This window comes from Tachysurus vachellii, chromosome 7 (assembly GCF_030014155.1).
Source record: "Tachysurus vachellii isolate PV-2020 chromosome 7, HZAU_Pvac_v1, whole genome shotgun sequence".
In the NCBI taxonomy this organism is placed as follows: domain Eukaryota; kingdom Metazoa; phylum Chordata; class Actinopteri; order Siluriformes; family Bagridae; genus Tachysurus; species Tachysurus vachellii.
In genome coordinates, this window is record NC_083466.1 from 15,264,700 (window position 1) to 15,283,913 (window position 19,214).

At 38.6% G+C, this 19,214-nt stretch overlaps 1 protein-coding gene across 1 annotated transcript; it reads left to right on the top strand.

The window, feature by feature from the left end:
- Positions 1 to 1,951: 1,951 nt before the first annotated feature.
- On the top strand, positions 1,952 to 17,972 carry znf638 (zinc finger protein 638; the record flags this gene model as incomplete). Its single annotated transcript, XM_060873630.1, has 24 exons — positions 1,952 to 3,523; positions 4,441 to 4,502; positions 4,591 to 4,629; positions 4,760 to 5,184; positions 5,320 to 5,528; positions 6,548 to 6,700; positions 7,060 to 7,158; positions 7,239 to 7,294; positions 7,387 to 7,652; positions 7,746 to 7,777; positions 9,570 to 9,704; positions 9,813 to 9,944; positions 10,077 to 10,118; positions 10,427 to 10,564; positions 11,768 to 11,896; positions 11,996 to 12,021; positions 12,167 to 13,904; positions 14,010 to 14,075; positions 14,204 to 15,115; positions 15,217 to 15,511; positions 15,675 to 16,034; positions 16,173 to 16,301; positions 16,569 to 16,690; positions 17,700 to 17,972. Coding segments are annotated over 24 exons (7,215 nt in total), but the record flags the coding sequence as incomplete, so codon positions are not given.
- Between the last annotated feature and the right edge of the window lie 1,242 nt (positions 17,973 to 19,214).

The window sequence follows — 19,214 nt, forward strand, 5'->3', positions numbered from 1 at the left end:
TGGAATTTAAGTGCCATGTCATATACATTTTACTCAGGAATGCCCTTTTCTTGCCACTCTACCATGAAGGTCCGATTGGGAGAATTTCTGAGAGGTTGTCCTTTAATACAGGTTCTGCTATTTCAGTGGAGGACATCTGAAGCTCTGTTAGATCAGCCATTAATCACCTCCCTAACCAAGGCCCTTCTAGCCTGTTTACTGGGTTTGGCTCAGGGAAGACTGCTGGTGCTTACAGACATCTTCTATTTTACAATGAATGATCCCACTGTGCAAAGTTTGAAGTGATTTTAAACCTTTGCCGATACCTTTCTCTACACAATTTGTGCAATGATGTCTAAAAAGAGTTCCTTAGACATTCTAGCTTGGTTTTTGGTCTGACATGTATGGTGTCCATAGGGCATTATACATACAGATATGGGACTTTCAAAAGTCCAGTCAATTGAAGCTTCCATATGCGGACTGCAGTAAAGTCATCGTTGGACAGCTCAAGATAATGAAAGCAAACAGGATGCACCTGAACTCAATTAGGAGTGCCTTAGACAAGGGCCTTAATAGTTATTAGAAACCTATTTAGTTTTTCATTTGTAATATCATTATGGTTTATTAGGTTCAATTATGTTTGTAGATTAATGGCCAATTAAGCTTAATCCATTTTAAATGTACCTATAATACAATAAATCATGCACCTTGTGAAGAGTCTGAATGCTGATTCCTGTGAAAATAACTGTAGGAGTTTTTTTTTACCCTGGTTCTTGTAAACCATGGGTGAGTGCAGTAAACTGAGGTAAGTCTGAATAACGTGGAGCCTGAGGTATACGTTATAAAAGGGAAGGAACTGATGAACAGACCTGTTGGTTGTACATTATTATGAATTCTGAAACCTTAGAAATGGATTTGTTTTCCCCCCAAAGCAGTAAATGATCACACATTTCACTTGTTAGACTTTGCTGTCATTTTATGTCTAGCCCTGTTATTAAACATTGACCATTCAAGTCCTAAATTATGTTGCATCATTTTGATTTTCTAGATCACGTGTGTTAAATTTAGATCGGAGTTAAACAATGTTTCTCATATTAGTGATGAAAGATAAATTGCATTTTTAAGAAGATTTAACTTTCAATCAAATGGGCCTTTTGTATTGTTTTTTTTCCCTCAGTCATATTTGTGTCTTAAATAGAACAATGGGTATTTCTGATTAAACTGGTAGTTAGAGTTTATTTGTAAGAACATTGCCTGCTTTAACATACACAATATGGCCAAAAAAGTACACCTAACCATCACACCTTATTGGCAGTTGTCTACTGAATTGTTCGTTCTTCTTAGGGGTGTACTGATGCAGCATATCTCTTTATTTAATTTATAGTAAGCACTCTAAATTCAATACACCTGCGATGAAACGTAATTCTCCAACACACAGCAATTTTCATGACCTAATGCACTACCATACTAGCTAGTATTGGCTTAAGAAAAGCATCAGTGTTCCATTTAGTAACAAGCACGATCCAGAAAATCCTCCCAGATCTTTAAGGTCTGGTGTATGGGAGCAGTTCAGCTTTTCAGGGTGTTGACTGTAACATATGGCTAATACGCTATGTGCCCATATACTTTCAATAGACAAAGGTTTGGCGTGTTACAGCATCATGCATAATTTGCATAGAATTGAGAATCTCAATTTGGATGTTAATTGTTGCTTGTTGCACACTTGTATAGAAAATTAATAATTATCTGTCACTTTGTTGCTTCAGCTTTATTTATAAAATCATGAAAAATATTCCCCTTCCATTCGTGTTATTATGTTTTCTGTTTTTCCTGTTCACTAAATGACCACTAACAGTGTACATCTATATTCTGGATACGATAGAAAGACAAATCTTAAATATGTGAGAGAAAAATGGGGGTGGGGTCGGGTCAGGGATTACAACCTTCTTTCCGTCACGCTTTCTGGAGTTGAAAACGGCAAGCCAGTAACCCTGTCTGTGTTTTTTCCCTCAACTTTTTCAGCTTTGCATTGTGCTTGGAAAGTAGTGTGCCCCCTGTTACGAATTCCCTGAGCAACTTTGGGGGTCTGCCTTTGTTTGGCCTTGTCTCCCTCCAGTTGGCCCATATAAAGGCTCAGTTGGCACTGCACCAGCTGAATGTGATTACTGCCAGAAACTTCACTTCTCATTTTACTGGTTTACCTGCTCTGACCTTTCTTGACTTGATCAAGGTTGCTATGTCCCATCCCATGTACAATCCCCGTGGGGGGCCATTCTCCAGTGGCCAGAGACCCAGTGCAGCGGGGCAGTACGGTGTTGGGTCACAGTCTGGCCTGGACTTGGCAGGAGCTCGCCTTGCGCCTGACTCCATGTCTAGTACTCGTGGGGGAATGACAACAAACCAGCAGATGTCATTTCCACTGAGTCAGCGTCAGCCACAGATTTCACACAACCTTGATACATCTATAGATATGAACATTCGTGGAGCTCTTGAGGAAGTGCGTCTTGTCACCCAAATGCTTCAACAGCCGAAAACAGTAGATCCCCGCCTGAAGAAAGATGTCAGAGATAAAGTGCTTCCTCCAGTAGGTGGTGGTTATGCAGCAGCCAGTGTTTCAGGAAGGTCTGATGATGTGGACTGGACTGGTTACCAGGCTCCAAGCAAACTTTTTTCTTCAGCAAGTATAGGCCATTCCTCAAATTCTTCACAGAGGTTTCAGTCTTCAGGTTTTGGCAGCAGTGCAGGACAGAGTGGTTTGGATAGCCAATCTCCTTCAGAACATCACCCTGCACGTTACACTCCAGAGAGTGCCAGCAGCATATTAGCAAACTTTGGACTCTCAAGTGAGGACCTAGAGCTTCTTAGCCACTACCCTGATGATCAATTGACTCCAGACAACCTGCCTTTTATTTTGCGAGACATCCGCATGCGCAAGGCCACAAGGAACATCGCTGAACGTGAAAGAAGATCATCTGATCTTCTGGTCTCTGATGCACGACAAGGCCAAGTTATTGATTATGGACATGCTAGGAAATATGATTTTCCTGAGGAACAAGCAGACAAATATGCACATGACCACCTTACTAAAGAATCAGTCAAGTATGGGAGGGAAGTCACAAGTTCCTCCTTCGGTAATGCTGAAAAAAGTAATCGTCCGCAGCAAAACATGGCTACCCCTGGTCTTGCACAAGCTTCAATTATGGTTCCAAAGCTTCAACAACCTCCAGTGATGGCTCCAAGACCCACGTCGCAAAGCCTAGACATCCAAGGTGCCAAGGCAATCCCAAGGAGGCTGTCTACTTCCACGGCTGTACCATCGCCCATCAGTCGTCCACCACAGATTCTGTCCACTGTTGCTGGTTCTCTAACTTCTATGGTCCCGATGATCTCTGGAAGTTCATTTGCATTTGCCCCACCTCTTGTCCCAACTTCAGCTGCAAAGAGGTTACCAACTCCGACCATGATGAATGATTACTCAGCTGCTAGCCCAAGAATCTTTCCCCATACATGCTCTCTATGTAACGTAGAATGTGTCCAGACTAAGGTGAGTATTTTAAATTTTTGTACTGTTTCATTTTTGAAGGATTTCTATTAAATTTATTGTATAAATTCTGGTTTGTCTGAAGTGACTCATTGTTTTTGAGTGTCTTGTATCACAGTGAGCCCAGTGTAGTAACAAAATAATGATAATGTACCTAGTTAACTGTTTCCTAACTGGGAGCATGTTAAAAGAATTGCTGTGATGATGCGATTACAAAACTTGAAAGAAACTTAGAAGAGGTCAACAATTGTGTTGTCATCCTATTTTTAATGTGTAAGAAAGAAATTGAAGATACTGTTTGTGAGTTACTACGCTACGGTTCTTTGGAAAGTGGACTGCTTCATACTTCCTGAAGATGGCTATGGGTCCCAGAAAGCATAAAGTGTGCTGGAACAGTCTGATGAGAAGCCTGGGTTCAGACTGAATCTGATTTGACGATGAACGTGCAAACATCATGATGACCTGTGAGAAGATATCTCCAAGGACCTTTTTTTTTTTTTTTTTTTTTTTTTTTTTTATACTTTTGATAACTTCCTTTTCTATGTTTTTTAATAAGCTCTCTGCCTATGCTAATTTGGGACTTTCAGAAAATGTTATGAAACATGCTTTGGACTTTCATCTTAGATATTTTTATTATTAAAGGTGATAATTCAGATGAGTTTGTGTTTAAATGTATATTGTTAAGACAACTTTTGTGTGTGTGTGTGTGTGTGTGTGTGTGTGTGTGTGTGTATAAATATATAAAATGATTGATAACTGCTTGTTTATCATTCTATTGTATTGGACGTTTAAGATTGATAAATTATATATATATATATATATTTTTTAATAATATCCTTTAATGGCATAATTTTTTTCAAAACTAAGCAGCAAACTAGGGTTATGCAGTGTATATTGAAGTATACCTTTTTTAATGACAGGATTGGATTGAACATCAGAACACATCTCTTCACATTGAGAGTTGTAGACGTCTCAGAAAACAGTACGTTTTTAAATTTATTTATTTTAAAAATTTTAAATTGCATCAGCATTTAGTTGAAGATATGCTAATTAGCATTTTTTTTAAATAGATATCCAGATTGGAATGCAGAGACTGTTTCCCTTACAAGGTATATTGTGCTGTTTTATATTTTTATTTTACTATGAATCTTTGAGCCATAGTTTTGCACAGTCCTTGTAGGACTAAGTCAAAGTTGTAACATAGTCCAAACCCTGAATTGTCCACATTTACTGTTCCAGAACTCCTAGCCCCAAGCGCCACCATGGTTCATCTAGTCATCGTCAGCGGTCTTGTTCCCGCTCGCGGTCCAGAAGCCCTCGGAGGTACCGCCGCTCACGTTCTCGAAGCCGGTCTCGATCACCCCACAGGAAAAGTCGTGGCTCACCTTCATACCGCCGGAGGTCTCGCAGCCCTCCACGCCGGAGGTCTCGCAGCCCTCCACGCCGGAGGTCTCGTAGCCCTCCACGCCAGCGCTCTCGTAGCCCTCCACGCCAGCGCTCTCGTAGCCCGCCACACCAAAGATCAAGGTCACCAGGCTACAGCAGTAGTAGGCGCTCTCCTCCACGGAGTTTTCGCCGAATAAGCCCTCGAAGGAGCAGTCCTCCTCGCTTGCAGAGATCAAGCAGCAGTGAAAGACTAGCAAAAAGACTTCTGGAGTCTTCAGGTAAAATCAGAAAGTACTGTCTTTTCATATGGAGTAATTGCGTAAAAAAAAAAAAAAAAAAAAAAAAAAAGAAATTATTATTTTATGAGTACAAAATGTTAATCACATTTTCTCCACATTTACTTTCTATAACAGAATTATCTTCAGTGTCTGACAGTAGTGCTCTGAAGGCAATGGTGGAATCATTGGCCCCTGCACTGTTAGCTGAGCTAGACAAGAAGCGGAACAGTTCCTTGTCATCTTCAGTAAAGAGTGGTAGAAAGCGATCATCATCTCCTCCTTCTAAAAGAAGTGAATCGTCCAAGTCAAGCAGCTTATCTACATCAAAGCCTAGTTTCTTCAAGGTAATCGATGATGTTATATGATTATTTGATATGAGTTTGATATTTATTACACTGTTTATAACAAAAGCCTTTTTTTTTTTTTTTTTCAATGAATGCTTTCCTTTATTTAATGACTTTTTTATTGGATAACAGATAAGAAAAAGATTAGCTAGTTGGTATGATGCCTTTTCCCCATTTTTGTTTAATATTTACTAGGGATGCACAAAATGAAAATTCTTGGCCGAAACCGAAAACCGAAAAAGAGAAAAGCAAGGCCGAAACACCGAAAGAAATTATGCCAATTATTATTACCATTGCATTTATGGCTATGACTGTGTACTAACCTTACTAAAATCAAGGCATTTCAATTAATATTAAAGTTTCAAAGAATAAATCAATTACAAATTATGAAAATATTTATTTATAGCACATTGCAACAATGCACAGGATAAAATAAATTAAAATTCAAACTTAAATGTTTAACTTAAATGCACTCATGTGTACATTAAATAATAATGTACAGGCCCTCTGGCCTGCTGAAAGGTTGTAAAATTAAATATGTTCTTTCATACAAACAAAGTGCATTCAGAACAAGTGCAACTGCTTAAAGATACAACAATATTTTCACTGTAGGCCTACAACATAATAGTGTATCAAAACAAAGACTTCCATAGCCCAACTGTAGAACTTTAACAACAACAAATGCACCAAGAATTGCAGATGTGCAAAGTGGATAATAAATATTTAAACACTAGACAAGCCCATTCTACTTCTTGAGGTAAAGTGGCAGGTTTTTCTTGATGAAGAGTAGCTTCTCTGCTTTATCACAGTGAAGTCTGTTCCTCTTCTCATCGAGAACATGGGCTGCTGCACTGAACAGTCTCTCACTGTCGGTGCTTGTGCAGGGAGCAGACAAGTGCATGCGTGCCAACTTTGCCAGGTCAGGAAAGCGGCCGTGATTATTTTTCCAGTAGAAAAGAGGGTTATCACTTGTGTGTGTGTGAAAGATCTATCAATTTCACTGTTTTTGTGTTTTTTAGAGTGTGAAGCCTAAGAAGCCTGCCGGTCCTGGAACTTCCTGTCTGCTAAGATTAAAGGGTATTCCTTTTGGGACTACACGCCAAGAGCTAGTTGCTGCTGTTGAGCCTTTTGGGGCAATTCACACTGCCATTCTCCTTAAAGCCATCTCTGAGGTATTGTGAATTATGTTTGCAGTGTTTGTTTTATTTTATTGATATGTGGTTTTATTGATATGTGGTTATGAGTTTTAATGTCAGGTGTTTACTAAATGTTTTCAGTTATGCTCAGCATTAAAACATTAACATAGATTTTCAACTGCTGGACACATTTTCTAGATTGTGTAGAAGGCATCCCTCACTCTTGTTTAAGTGAGTCTCTGTAGACTGGATTCTTGTATGGACAAATTTTAACCATAAGACTTGGTTGATAATATTTATGTAACTGTAGGCTTTGTAATCCTTTGTAATTAGTTGGCTTAAATAAAAATTGAATTACTCTTGCCAGTCTTTGTAATAACCCTTCTCCATATTAGGCCTCAGTGTGTATGGAAAGGGAGGAAGATGCCAAAGCTTTGGCCAGCTGTAAAGACCTGAAGCTGCGTGGGAAGCTTATTGAAATCTGCATGGAGAAGGTATTGTCTAAGCAGTCATTATTAGGCCCTATGCATTTTAAAAAAGATGAACTTTCATACAAGGTTTGTTTTGTGTATAGGAGGCCAAGGATGAACTAAGGTGTTCTGAACATGAGAAGATGCCTGTTGTTAAGAAGTAAGTTTTAACTTAAATCTGTGATGAAATAGATTTACAGAGGATGCACTGCAAATTAAAATGCTATGATCTAACTTAATTGCACACCACAGAAAGGAGTTCCAACATGGCACAAACAAGATGTCACAAGCAGCAAAAGGCAAAGTGCCTAAAACAGCACAAACAAGTAAAGTTAAAGATGGCCCTAAGGGAGCACAAACAGTTACAGCTAAAGATCTATCCAAGATGCCACCAGCCGCTAAAGCTGTAAAGTATGTTACTAAGGTGTCGCAAGTGACTAAACTTAAGGAGGTTCCTAAGTCACACATGGCTAAAGGGAAACAGAATTTCAAGATCAAGCCTTCAACAAAAGGCCCAGGTCAGCTTCAGTAACTGTTAGCATCTTAAGTTTCTTTCTGTTACCGTGAGTGAGAGAGAGACCTATTTTTATTTTTATTTTTTTTTTATGTAGGAGGAACTCCAGTTAAAAAGATTGGAAAGAAGGTATGGCATTTTATTTTCTAACGTTTGCTTCTTGCTTTTGTTTGCAGTAAGCAGTTTTCACCAGTGCTTTCTAATTCACTATTGAATAAGCCATTGTAATTTGTAATGGGGAATCCTGATAGTGCAAATGAAATGTTAACTAGATTTGTAAAGTTCGTCGAGACAAACTTTGATGTTGGCTTTGACGGTGCAAGTATTCGCAAAGGCCGGTGCTTTTTGGAGGCGAGTGGACATAAGGGTCAGTGTTACGTTTGCAGGCAAGTGGACAGAAAGATTGTGAAAGCTACTGGACCGCTAGGGTGCCAATACTTTTGGAGGCGAGCGGACATAAGCATGTGACGTGATCCGAATACCCATGAGGCAGTTCCCCTCATTGTGCTGAGTGTTTTGATATGTCACATGTCCATGTTGTGCTAATTTTTTATTTTCACGTGACGACACGTGACGTGACTTGACCATAACACACGTGAGGCACTTCCCCTCATTGGGCTGAGTGTTTTGATATATGACATGTCCATGTTGTGCTAATTTTTGATTTCGCTTATTTTGGGGGCGGGGCTACACGTGACGTCACGTGACGTGACCAAAATACACGTGAGGCAGCTCCCCTCATTGTGCTGAGTGTTTTGATATGTCACATGTCCATGTTGTGCTAATTTTTTATTTTCACGTGACGACACGTGACGTGACGTGACCATAACACACGTGAGGCACTTCCCCTCATTGGGCTGAGTGTTTTGATATATGACATGTCCATGTTGTGCTAATTTTTGATTTCGCTTATTTTGGGGGAGGGGCCACACGTGACGTCACGTGACGTGACCAAAATACACGTGGGGCAGTTCCCCTCATTGTGCTGAGTGTTTTGATATGTCACATGTCCATGTTGTGCAAATTTTTGATTTCGCTTATTTTGGGGGCGGGGCTATACACGTGACGTCACGTGATGTGACCAAAATACACGTGGGGCAGTTCCCCTCATTGGGCTGAGTGTTTTGATATATGACATGTCCATATTGTGCTCATTTTTGATTTCGCTTATTCTGGGGGCGGGGCTACACGTGACGTCACGTGATGTCACCTGTATACCCGGTGGGGTGCCAATACTTTTGGCAAAAAGTGGCTACTGAGGGTTTGGACATTTCATGTCAATACTGCAGTCATTATGGGATTCTACTTATTATTATACTGTATAGAACACAGGAGAGAAGCCGTGCCTGAGCTCTGCGCACGCTGCGTGTGTGAAAGCTTAGAGGAATTTTAGGAATTCCCCATTCAAGTCTATGGGACGTTCCATCGTCGACTACGGGAAAACCGAAAGTTCCGTCGGAACGCCGAGTCCGGAACTTTGTCCGGAGTAACGTCCTAAAGAACCTGTCCGAGTTTGGTGTAAATCGCTCGAAAACTTGCCGAGTTATAAACCTCCAAAGTTTATAATGGAAGTGGATACGAAAAAAGGCCACTTTGAGCTTCCGTACCGGGAATGCCGGAATTCCGATCGCTTAGAAAAGTAGGAGCAACAAACTTCAGACCAGGGTCTACGACATATCCGAATTTGGTGCATGTGGCTCGAAAGCCCTAGGACGAGTTACTCTTGATAAATTTGTGGCTAAGAATAATAATAATAATAATAATAATAATAATAATAATAATAATAATAAGCTTATAAAGGAAATCAGAATGTTGGCTTCTACAAAGCCAACATAATAATTAGAAATCAATAGTGATAAGTAAAAAATGATTAAAACTAATAATATCTACAGGACTAATTACAAACTAATTACATCTACAGGAGGTCCAATGGAGGAGAAATATAGTTGAGGTAACTGGTCTTCCAGAGGAAGGAATTACTGAAGAGGATCTCACAAATCTTGCTAGTCCCCATGGTTTAATGTTAAAACCTGTCATTGCTATCGGCCATCACAAGGTACACATATCATTCAGACCACCAGTGTACATGAGCGATATTAACAATGATCTAATAAAGATTTTCAGAGGTATAATTTCCTGATAATTAAATATGTTCTTTAATTAGGCATACCTGGAAATGCCTAATACAATGGCAGCTGAGGCACTGGTTAAGGCATATGCAGAGACTCCAGCAAAACTACAGGAGAAAGAGATAAGCATCACAATGATGAACAAACCTGTTGATCTTCATAATACAGTAAGCACATAACCCAAGCATTGCTTTATTTGTCGAATAAATATTTTAAACTGTGTGTGGGGAAGAACATGTTTTATTGAATTATGATTAGCTTTAGATCAGAAAATAAATTAGTGTTTCTTCTTTGTCCAGGAATCAGTATTCAGAGTACTAATGGGATTGGATATGTTGTCTGTAAGTAAACCAGCAATCACTTTTTTCTGTGTAGTTTTTCTCATTACCTTTTCTTTTAAATGCATCCAGACAGCTTATGTTTACACATTGTACTTTGTATGTTTCCATTTCTGTTGTTGTTAATGCACAAACCTTGCATTCATGATCATAAATGGAAAATTAAACCAATGGCATGAGAGACGCATACTTAAGAAATTACTAAATAGTCTCAATGGTGAAAAAGTATTAATAGTAATAATATGCCATTTACTGTACAGTACTACTAAAGTTTAAATTAAGTGGGATTTTTTTTGTTTGCATTTCCATAGCCCAGTGATCTTGCATCGCTTCCTGAGCGTCTCCTCTCTGTCAATAACGTACCATATAAGGTTGGAGCAATCACTGAAATACACAACCTCATCAAACGTTTTGGTTCCTATAAGCAGTCTCTGGCCCTCAATGGAAGGGTAAGTATATAATGCAGAACAATTGCTGCATCTCATTTTGGCCTGCTTAATACCATGCACTAGGAGTTTGTAGTCTTTTGTGAAGAAAAAGTTAAAAATTTGAGTGTGTAGCAAAGGGGTATGTTAGTACTGAGACGTACTAAAGCAACATAAGGAAGAGAGCATTGTTGCTTACAGTAGGTACACAATCTTTCACTGTAAACAAGCACCTTGCTGAATTTCAACTTCTGTTTATTCATTATTCGTACATACACATGTTTAATTTACCATTCCGTTAACTCCACATGTCATTTACATGTCTCTAAAATGTTGTGCAGAAAATGCAAGACTCCTCCTTCAAAACTCCTTCAAATGTAGTTTTTGGCAATATTAGCTGAAAAGGGTGACGGATCGACATTTCAGAAATCTACCAGAAGTACTAGACCATACATGTACCTTCAGGATACTTATTTCAACATACTACGATTTTGAATAACATTTTAAATCACTCAAGGTGTGGGTTATATTAGGCAATATATAAGCTTTGGTTTTTCAGGTTAATGTGTTGGAAGCAGGAAAAATTGGCAAGTGTAAAGATTTGAGTGACTTTGACAATGACCAGAGCGTCATGGCTTGATGACTGGTTCAGAGCATATCCAAAATTTGTCTTGTGGGGTGTTCCGGGTATGCAATGGATAGTATACCGGTGAACCAGCAACAGGGTGGTGAATGCCCAAAGTTTGCTGGTGCACACGGGGTGTGAAAGATAGCCCAGCTGGTTTGATCCAACAGAAGAGCTAATGCTGGCTCTAATATAAATGTTTTATTCATATGCTGTGCATTGCATCGTGAACATGACAAGTTCAAGATATTGAATTGGCTTCCAAATTCCCCAGATACCAATCAACTATCGGTAGGTATTTCTGGACAAATAAGTCCAATCAATGGAGGCTCCATCTCGAAACCTGCAAGCCATAAAAAAATTCCGGTGCTGTCTTTGTGCCAGATGCCAAAGCCCTTCAGAGTTCTTGTGTAGTTCATGTTTCAAAATATCAGAGCACTGTGGTGGCAAAGGGGGGACCTACACAATATTAGGCAGGTGCTTTTTAATGTTATGGCTGATCAGTGTATATTGCAGTTCTTGTGGTCATTGTATATTTCCAGGAAACTTCCAATCAGTAAGGGCAGTAAATAATATCACAGTTATTTTCTTTTTGCTTTTAGATCATTTTTGAAATGGATACCACTGCTGTTGCCAGGTCGGTTTATAGTCGGTTCCAAAAGTTTCCATGCATCATACAGAATAATTCGCTTCAGTTCAGGCTTGCTAAAATGCCTAGGGCTCCTGAACAGGTATTGTTGGATTAAAATTCAAAATCTAAGTTATTAGTTATATTTATATTATGTTGTTCAGTGGATAAATTATGTGACATTCACTTGTTTGACCTACAGGTTAAAAAGAAACCTGATGCCAAAGGGTAAGTGAATGAACACCATGTTTACTACCTCTTTTTATGGGTTTTTTAAAGTTGTTCTTTCTGAATGTCTAAAATAATACACTGTTCATCATAAGTAAATTTGTTAAACAGAATTTCTATATAAATAAGTCTGTCTTCCATTTAGGTTTAATAAACGGGTTGCTAAAACTCTGAGCAAAAATGCAGTTACTCCTGGAACTCCCTCAAGTACTTTAGGCACACAAAATGTTGCCACTGATTTGAACAGTGTTAAATCAAAGACTGGTCTTAAAAAATGTGCTGGAAATGATGAAAAAGAGACTGAAACCGAAGCAAAGATTGAGCCAGACACCAGATCTACATCCACTAATGAAATAGCAATTGCAATGCAGGCCCCTGTGGAAGAATCCAGCTTATCTAGCAAAACAATTCCAAGTGACACTAATGAATCTCAAATGGACACCCCACATAAAGAAACAGTTTTAATTGAAAGCTGTGAATCCAAAATAGGCAACTTTGCGCAAGAACACAAGATTGACCCCCAAATGGAAAACGTTACCATGGTGAAGATCAAAGAACAAGAGTCAGGACATAGTGATGTGCTTAAAATCACTGAAGAAGTTCCATTTTCTATGGACACAACAGAGCATGCTGACCACTTGCAGACTGAACCAAGAGAGCATGTTGAAATCCTAACTGAAACAACTGAGAATTCTGAATACCTAAAAATGGAAACGGAGCATGCTGAAAACATAACTGAAACAAGTGAGAATTTTGAAAACCTAAAAATGGAAACGGAGCATGCTGAAAACTTACTCACTGAGACAACTGAGAATGTTGAAAACCTAAAAATGGAAACGGAGCATGCAGAAAACTTACTCACTGAAACAACTGAGAATGTTGAAAACCTAAAAATGGAAATGGAACATGCTGAAAAATCACAAATAAAAACAACTGAGCAGACTGAAAAATCAAAAATGAACACAAATGAGAAGATTGAAGATGTACCAGTTAGCATAAATGAGCATCCTGAAAAATTAAAAACAGACTTAGCTGAGCAGGCTGAAAATGACTCTGAGGATACAACAAAACATGCAGAAGAATCAACAAGGCCAAAATGTGCTTCACAGGCTATGGATCAGGTGCAAGTTGAAGATAAATTAACAGATGACACTGATGATCAGTTGCAATCAATAGTGGACACTAAGACAGCAGCGCTTACTAGTATTGATAGTGAAGTAAGCACTGTGGAACCTGTTGGTTTGGAAAATGAGCCACAGCAGACCTTCAAAAAGGAGTCCATCCAGTATAGTGAGGACAAAGAGGTCAATTTAAGTCCTATAACCCAGAATGAGGTTCAACTTAAGGATGACCTGAAGGTGCATGAACCAGTTAAAACTGATAGCCCACTACAGTCTTCTGACCAAAGCCAGGCTGAAAATGCAACAACTCTGCAAGGGTCTCTTCCAGTTGATGAAGTGACGCTGGACTTTCCACCAGTTACACCAGAGATTTTGAAGGCTCTTGAAGCCGCAGTCCATCAGTGCCGTCTACAGTCCTCCATGAAACGTGCGGAAGAGGAAGCCTCTCGAAAAACCGAGACGGAGAAGAATTCAACAGAGAAAAATATTCCACAGGTTGACAGGAAAGTAACTAAAACTGACAGGCAAAAAAATCAGGAAAGGGGAAGGAGTTCTAGAATTACTAGGAGCCAAAGTAAAAGAGCTGAGTCACCAGAAAGGGAGCTTTCTTCCAGACATAGAGTCAAGGGTGGTCCAAAAGAAGGGTCTCCTGCCAATAGTAATGAAGGATCTTCAAGTTCTTTTACTGCATCTCGCAAGACCAGGCTTGAGAGCAGCACAGTTTTAAGGCAGTCAAGGGAGCGTGAGGAGGAAGGCTACAAGGTAAGAAAGTATTTACATGTTTGGTCAGAAATCTGTTTCAGATACAAAATTTAAGAATTTTTAGAGTAGTTGATGGATTTGTTTGATTTGTTTCTTTCTACATAGACTCGTAGTGGCAGCAGAAGTACACATTCTTCAAGGAGTGATTCAAGAACAAAGAAACCTGGAAAGGTGGTTTAGAATATCTGCATGTTTGTCCTTCCATTTATCTACATACATGGTTTTAATGCTTATTAATAATGTTTTTTATGTTTTCTTTTTGTTTTTTAATATTTCTGTTTAATAAAAAATTGTTTTAGTCAAAAGAAGAAGAGATGCAAGCCTTTGAGGAACCTTTTCCCTTCAACCTAGATGAGTTTGTAACTGTGGATGAGGTAGGAGAGGAAGCAGAGGAGCACACTCCTCCACCTAGCTCAGGACACTCTAAGTTGGAGGATGACCCCAAGTCCACCATGACAAAATTAGTACCTAAAAGGAAATCCAGTGCTAATGCTAGTTCAGAAAAGTTTAAGAAACCGCAGACTTTAGCCATACCTAAGTCCAAACCATCTGCAGATATTGAAGCAGAGGAACAGGCAGCTACAGATATGATGGAAAAAGAACATGTAAAGTCTGAGCCAGTCAAAGGAGAGAAAGAGTCAGAAAAGCTGGAAGGAGTTGCAATTAGTAGTGATGTCCACCAAGAGGCCAAAATAGAAAAGGAAGCAGCATTAACACCAAAACAACTAGAATCTGAGATTAAAGACAAGGAGTTCATTGCCACGGCGAATTCTGAGAAGGCCTCCTTCAATGAAGAGCCACCAAATAAAGAAACCTCTCATTTGCCTGGTCCCAACCAAATAGATTCATCTGCCCTTGCAGTAAAGCAGCCCATTCCAGTGTCTGATGTACAGGAACAGGAGTCACCTGCAGAGCACCAACTTGAAAGGTCAGACACTGATCTTAAAAAGATGGAGAACAAGGATCATCTACCCCAAGATGCCCTGGTAACTCTCGATGAGGTGGGAGGTGAAGATGGTGATTTTGCTGATGAGGAAGAGCTTTTGAAACTCCAGGCTGGAGAGAATCCTGAGGCATTATTAACTGTTGATGAGGTGGGAGGTGATGAAGCAGAAGCTGAGGAGGAACAGTTGCAGAAGGTTCTGCAGGGACTGGTCACTCTTGATGAAATTGTTGAAGATGAGGATGATGCAGGCTCTTTTAACCCTGAGGTTAGTATTTTTCCAGTACTCGGTCTCTTGTTTTAGTTGCTATGTGGACATCTGTTTGACATGATTTAATGCTTATGACATGAAATTTGTTTACTCTACAGACTCTTGTTACACTGGATGAGGCGAGAGGTGATGAAGAAATGGAGGAAAGTGAGCAGGCTGAAATCAATCATGCCAGGGGTGAAGTTGATAAATCAGCCCAGCCTGAGGTGCTTGTGGAATCATCTTTCTTAGAGGAGGATGTCTGTGATATAGAAGCACTACGCAGGATGAATTTTGTGACCGTGGATGAAGTGGGTGAGGAAGAGGAAGAAAAGCAAGAGCAGATGGTTGAAGAGGAGAAACCTATCACCAGGAGAAGTGGAAGGGCTAAGAAGAGGTCTCGACAGACACCAGGTCATTGCTTATTCAGCATTTAAGAACTTTTTATCGGTTTCTTAAAAATGTTACAAAATTAGGAAGATTATTAAAATATAAAATGCCTAATGTCTTTTCATTAAGTAACTGTCAGTAAATGCATAGCTATTTCACACAATATCCACTCTGTTTTTGTCTGTAGTGAGGAAGTCTACCCGGGGGAAGAGGGGAAGGTCTAGTAACCAGGTAGAGGAACTCCCTGAGAACATCCCCCAGCAGGAACCAGCTTCCATCGATAATGTGCCCCCCTTAGTTACAAAGGCAGTAGAAATAAGCATCAAACCAGACGATAAACCAGACGTTAAACCAGACGTTAAACCAGACGTTAAACCAGAAGAAGCAAAGGTCCTAGTAGAAGAGGTGGTAACTTCAGCCTCATCAAACACACAGACTGCTGGAACAGAGGAAGAGAACCCTAATATAAGCAAACAGGTAGATGAAGTCACAGTCAAGGAGAGTACTTCTGCTGAAGATACAACTGAAAAAAGAGCAGTAATAAAAGGTATTGAAGAGAAATATTTCATTGATGCAGTGTTACTTTTTAAAGTCAGCATTAAATCTGACATTTTAATCCCAATCTTTCTCACAGATTAGAAAAAAGAAACTATTTCACTGTTTATACATCATGTGCATTTTTCAGTTTCAGAGGACTCTAAACGAAAGCGTGAGGATGAGCTGAATCAGGAGCCAAAACCTAAGAAGCCTTGCACTCAGCCCTTTATAACTGATGACTTCACTCTTCCTCCTTTCACCCCAGATAACCCCATCGGTAAGATGCTACTACTATAAAATTGCAGCCATGATGTGTTTGTGTTATAGAGATAATAAGTTAGGAGTTAAGATATCTAAAATAAGCAACACTTAATAATGAAAAGGAATAATCAGACCCGAAATGAAATAATCAGCATAAGTATAAGAAAAGGGAGCAGTTGTAGAAAAGGCAGGCATACAGTCTGAATTGTTTAGGACAGGTCTCCCTTTTCCCTGCTGGTCTTTAGCAGATTTTAACATTGTGCTTTTGTGTTGTGTTCCCCAGGTGTGGACTTTGTGGTTCCCAAGACTGGTTTCTTCTGTAAACTCTGCTCTTTGTTTTATGGAAATGAGGAAACCGCAAAGAGAACCCACTGCAGCAGTTTACGGCATTACCAAAACATGCAGGTAACCCGTTACACTAGATCTTGGCATCTGTTACGTTTACTGAAGTGCAAAATTATGAAAAACAAATTATTCTAAGACTATAATTTACTAAGATCAGCAATGACATGAGCATCATATGACATTTCGCCAGTATATGTACATTCATGGGAAAAAATAAAGTACACCCTCCTTCGTGTCTGTGTTGATTTATCAGGGTTTAAATAATTGTCTTCACCAGCTTTTATAAATAATCACCTCAGGTGACAACAAAAAACATAACGTGTCTCTCACCTCGTTTTCGAGAATTTTTGCACACCCTTCTTTAGGTCATTGATATTTAAGGCCGTTTGTTTATGCATAGCTGCTTCTTCTCATAGTGCTTCTTTACCGGTGAGCATGGAGTCATTTTGCAAGCATCAATTTTGGCCAGCTATGCTTTTCTGTTTTATCAGATCACACAGCAGACCAATAAAAAATGCACAGAATTAGCCTTGTGGAAAAGCCAGTACACTGAATGGGGAAAAAAACAATAAGTTTCCAGTTAATATTTGCATTTAGGTTGAGGTTAATTTGTGAACAATGGCCTTCTGAGCCAATATAAAATAACTGGTTGAGTATTTCTGTTTCAATAAACAGTTCGATCAGTAATTAAAATGCAGAATAAAATGTCATTATTTTTTTCCAGATTGTACTGTATACTGCTCAATTTTTGTGTGTTGAAAGAATATTTTCATTCTGTTTGAACAGAAAATAGGAGTAAATGTGTTAAGGACAGCTGTCTAGTTAAATCTTATTACGTTATATACTTGCATATTTTTTTATATTGTGTGGCATCAGACCAAACTGCAGATTGGACTTATAATGAAACATTTCTGGTAGTTTTTCCACTGTTACTCAATTAATAACTGTTGCTCTGTACATATCTGTTACAAATCATACGTGCCTAGATTTATCATTATGATGCTGTTATTTACATTCATGAAATTAATAGTTTGCTGTAATGTTTTTTGTTTTTTTTTGCCTCTTGCAGAAATACTATGAGAAACTCAAAGCTCAGAGTGGCAGCTCAACTCACACACCATCCACTCAAAATTCTTCATCTGATTAAATAGATTGATTCTTTATTTTTCTTTTTTGTTAATTCTGGTAAATGGGTCCAGTGTTATGTTGCTAAAGCTTTATGTTGCTAACTTGCATCCATACTGAAATCTGAATTCAAAATCTTTCAGAAATTTGATTCATTTAGATGTTACATGGAAATAAACATGTTTTAATAAAAGACTACAGTATGTTTTATTCATTATTTCACTTAATTCACTCTTTGTCTAGTGTATACCCAGTAAATATAGATGTGGGATGTGGTAGCTCAGTGGTTAAGGTGTTGAAATACTGAACGAAAGGACATAAATTTAAATCCCAGGTTCATCAAGCTGCCACTGCTGGTCCCCTGAGCAAGGCCCTTAACCCTCAATTGTATAACATGAAATAAAAATGTAAGTCACTATAGATAATGGTGTCTGCTAAATGCTGTGAATGTAACATTTTTGGGTTTGTTTCCATCACGACACTGCAAAGATTATACTAAGTTTCTAAATGCTCTGCTAATATGTTTTTTCTTAACTCGTTTCAACTCAAGCTCTGAACAAACCTGAACTTGATTAACTGGTTGATATACAGGAAGTAAAAGTGCTTGTGACAGGATTTACATACACTTTAAATAGACATTTTATAGCAGGTTCATGAAATGTAGGTTCATTTTAAATACCTTCCTTGATCTACCTGATGAACAAAACTTAAATACTTATACATTAATTCTAAGAATGCAAGGACTTTGAACTCTATTATGTATAAATGGAATGATCTATTTTTATATCACAACTCACAAAATGGGTGTCAGCAATCTAGAAAATGTTGATGGTAAATAATGAAAATGATAGCAAAGAACCAAAACTTGTCAGACTGGAACATTTCAAATCCTTGTCAGATGATACTTATGTTTAAGATAAAAGATGTTGAAAATAGTTTTGTTTTGGCCACTGTTTGTTAGTTTCTGTTTGCTGTCTAATATGAACACAGAGCTACTTTTTACAGCTTTCCTATTATGGGTCTTGTTGCTTTTGTTATCCAAAAAAACTTGTTCTTTAGCATTTTGTGTTCATTCTATAATAATATTAAACTGTAAAATGTATATCAGCCCCTTGCAAACCCGCAGTGTGAGCAGGGGACTGTGTGATATACTGTAGCAATGCTAAGACTGGTATTTCTGTGCACGCCACTTAATTTTATAATGTTTTCATTCACAAGATACTTAATATGAAAGGTTTATAGGATTCTAAATGCTCTAATAAAAGGTTTCTTTTTTTTAACATTGACAATGAGCTTTAAGTAGGAAACTGAGGGACATTTTAGACCTGTAAACAATTAAAAACTTACATCTGACAGAACTTCCTACCAGATTAGAATTGTAACAATATTTTATTATTTCTTACCAAAATGAGTAGAGCAAATTATACAAATTATGATTTGTATAAGACTGATCAGTCCC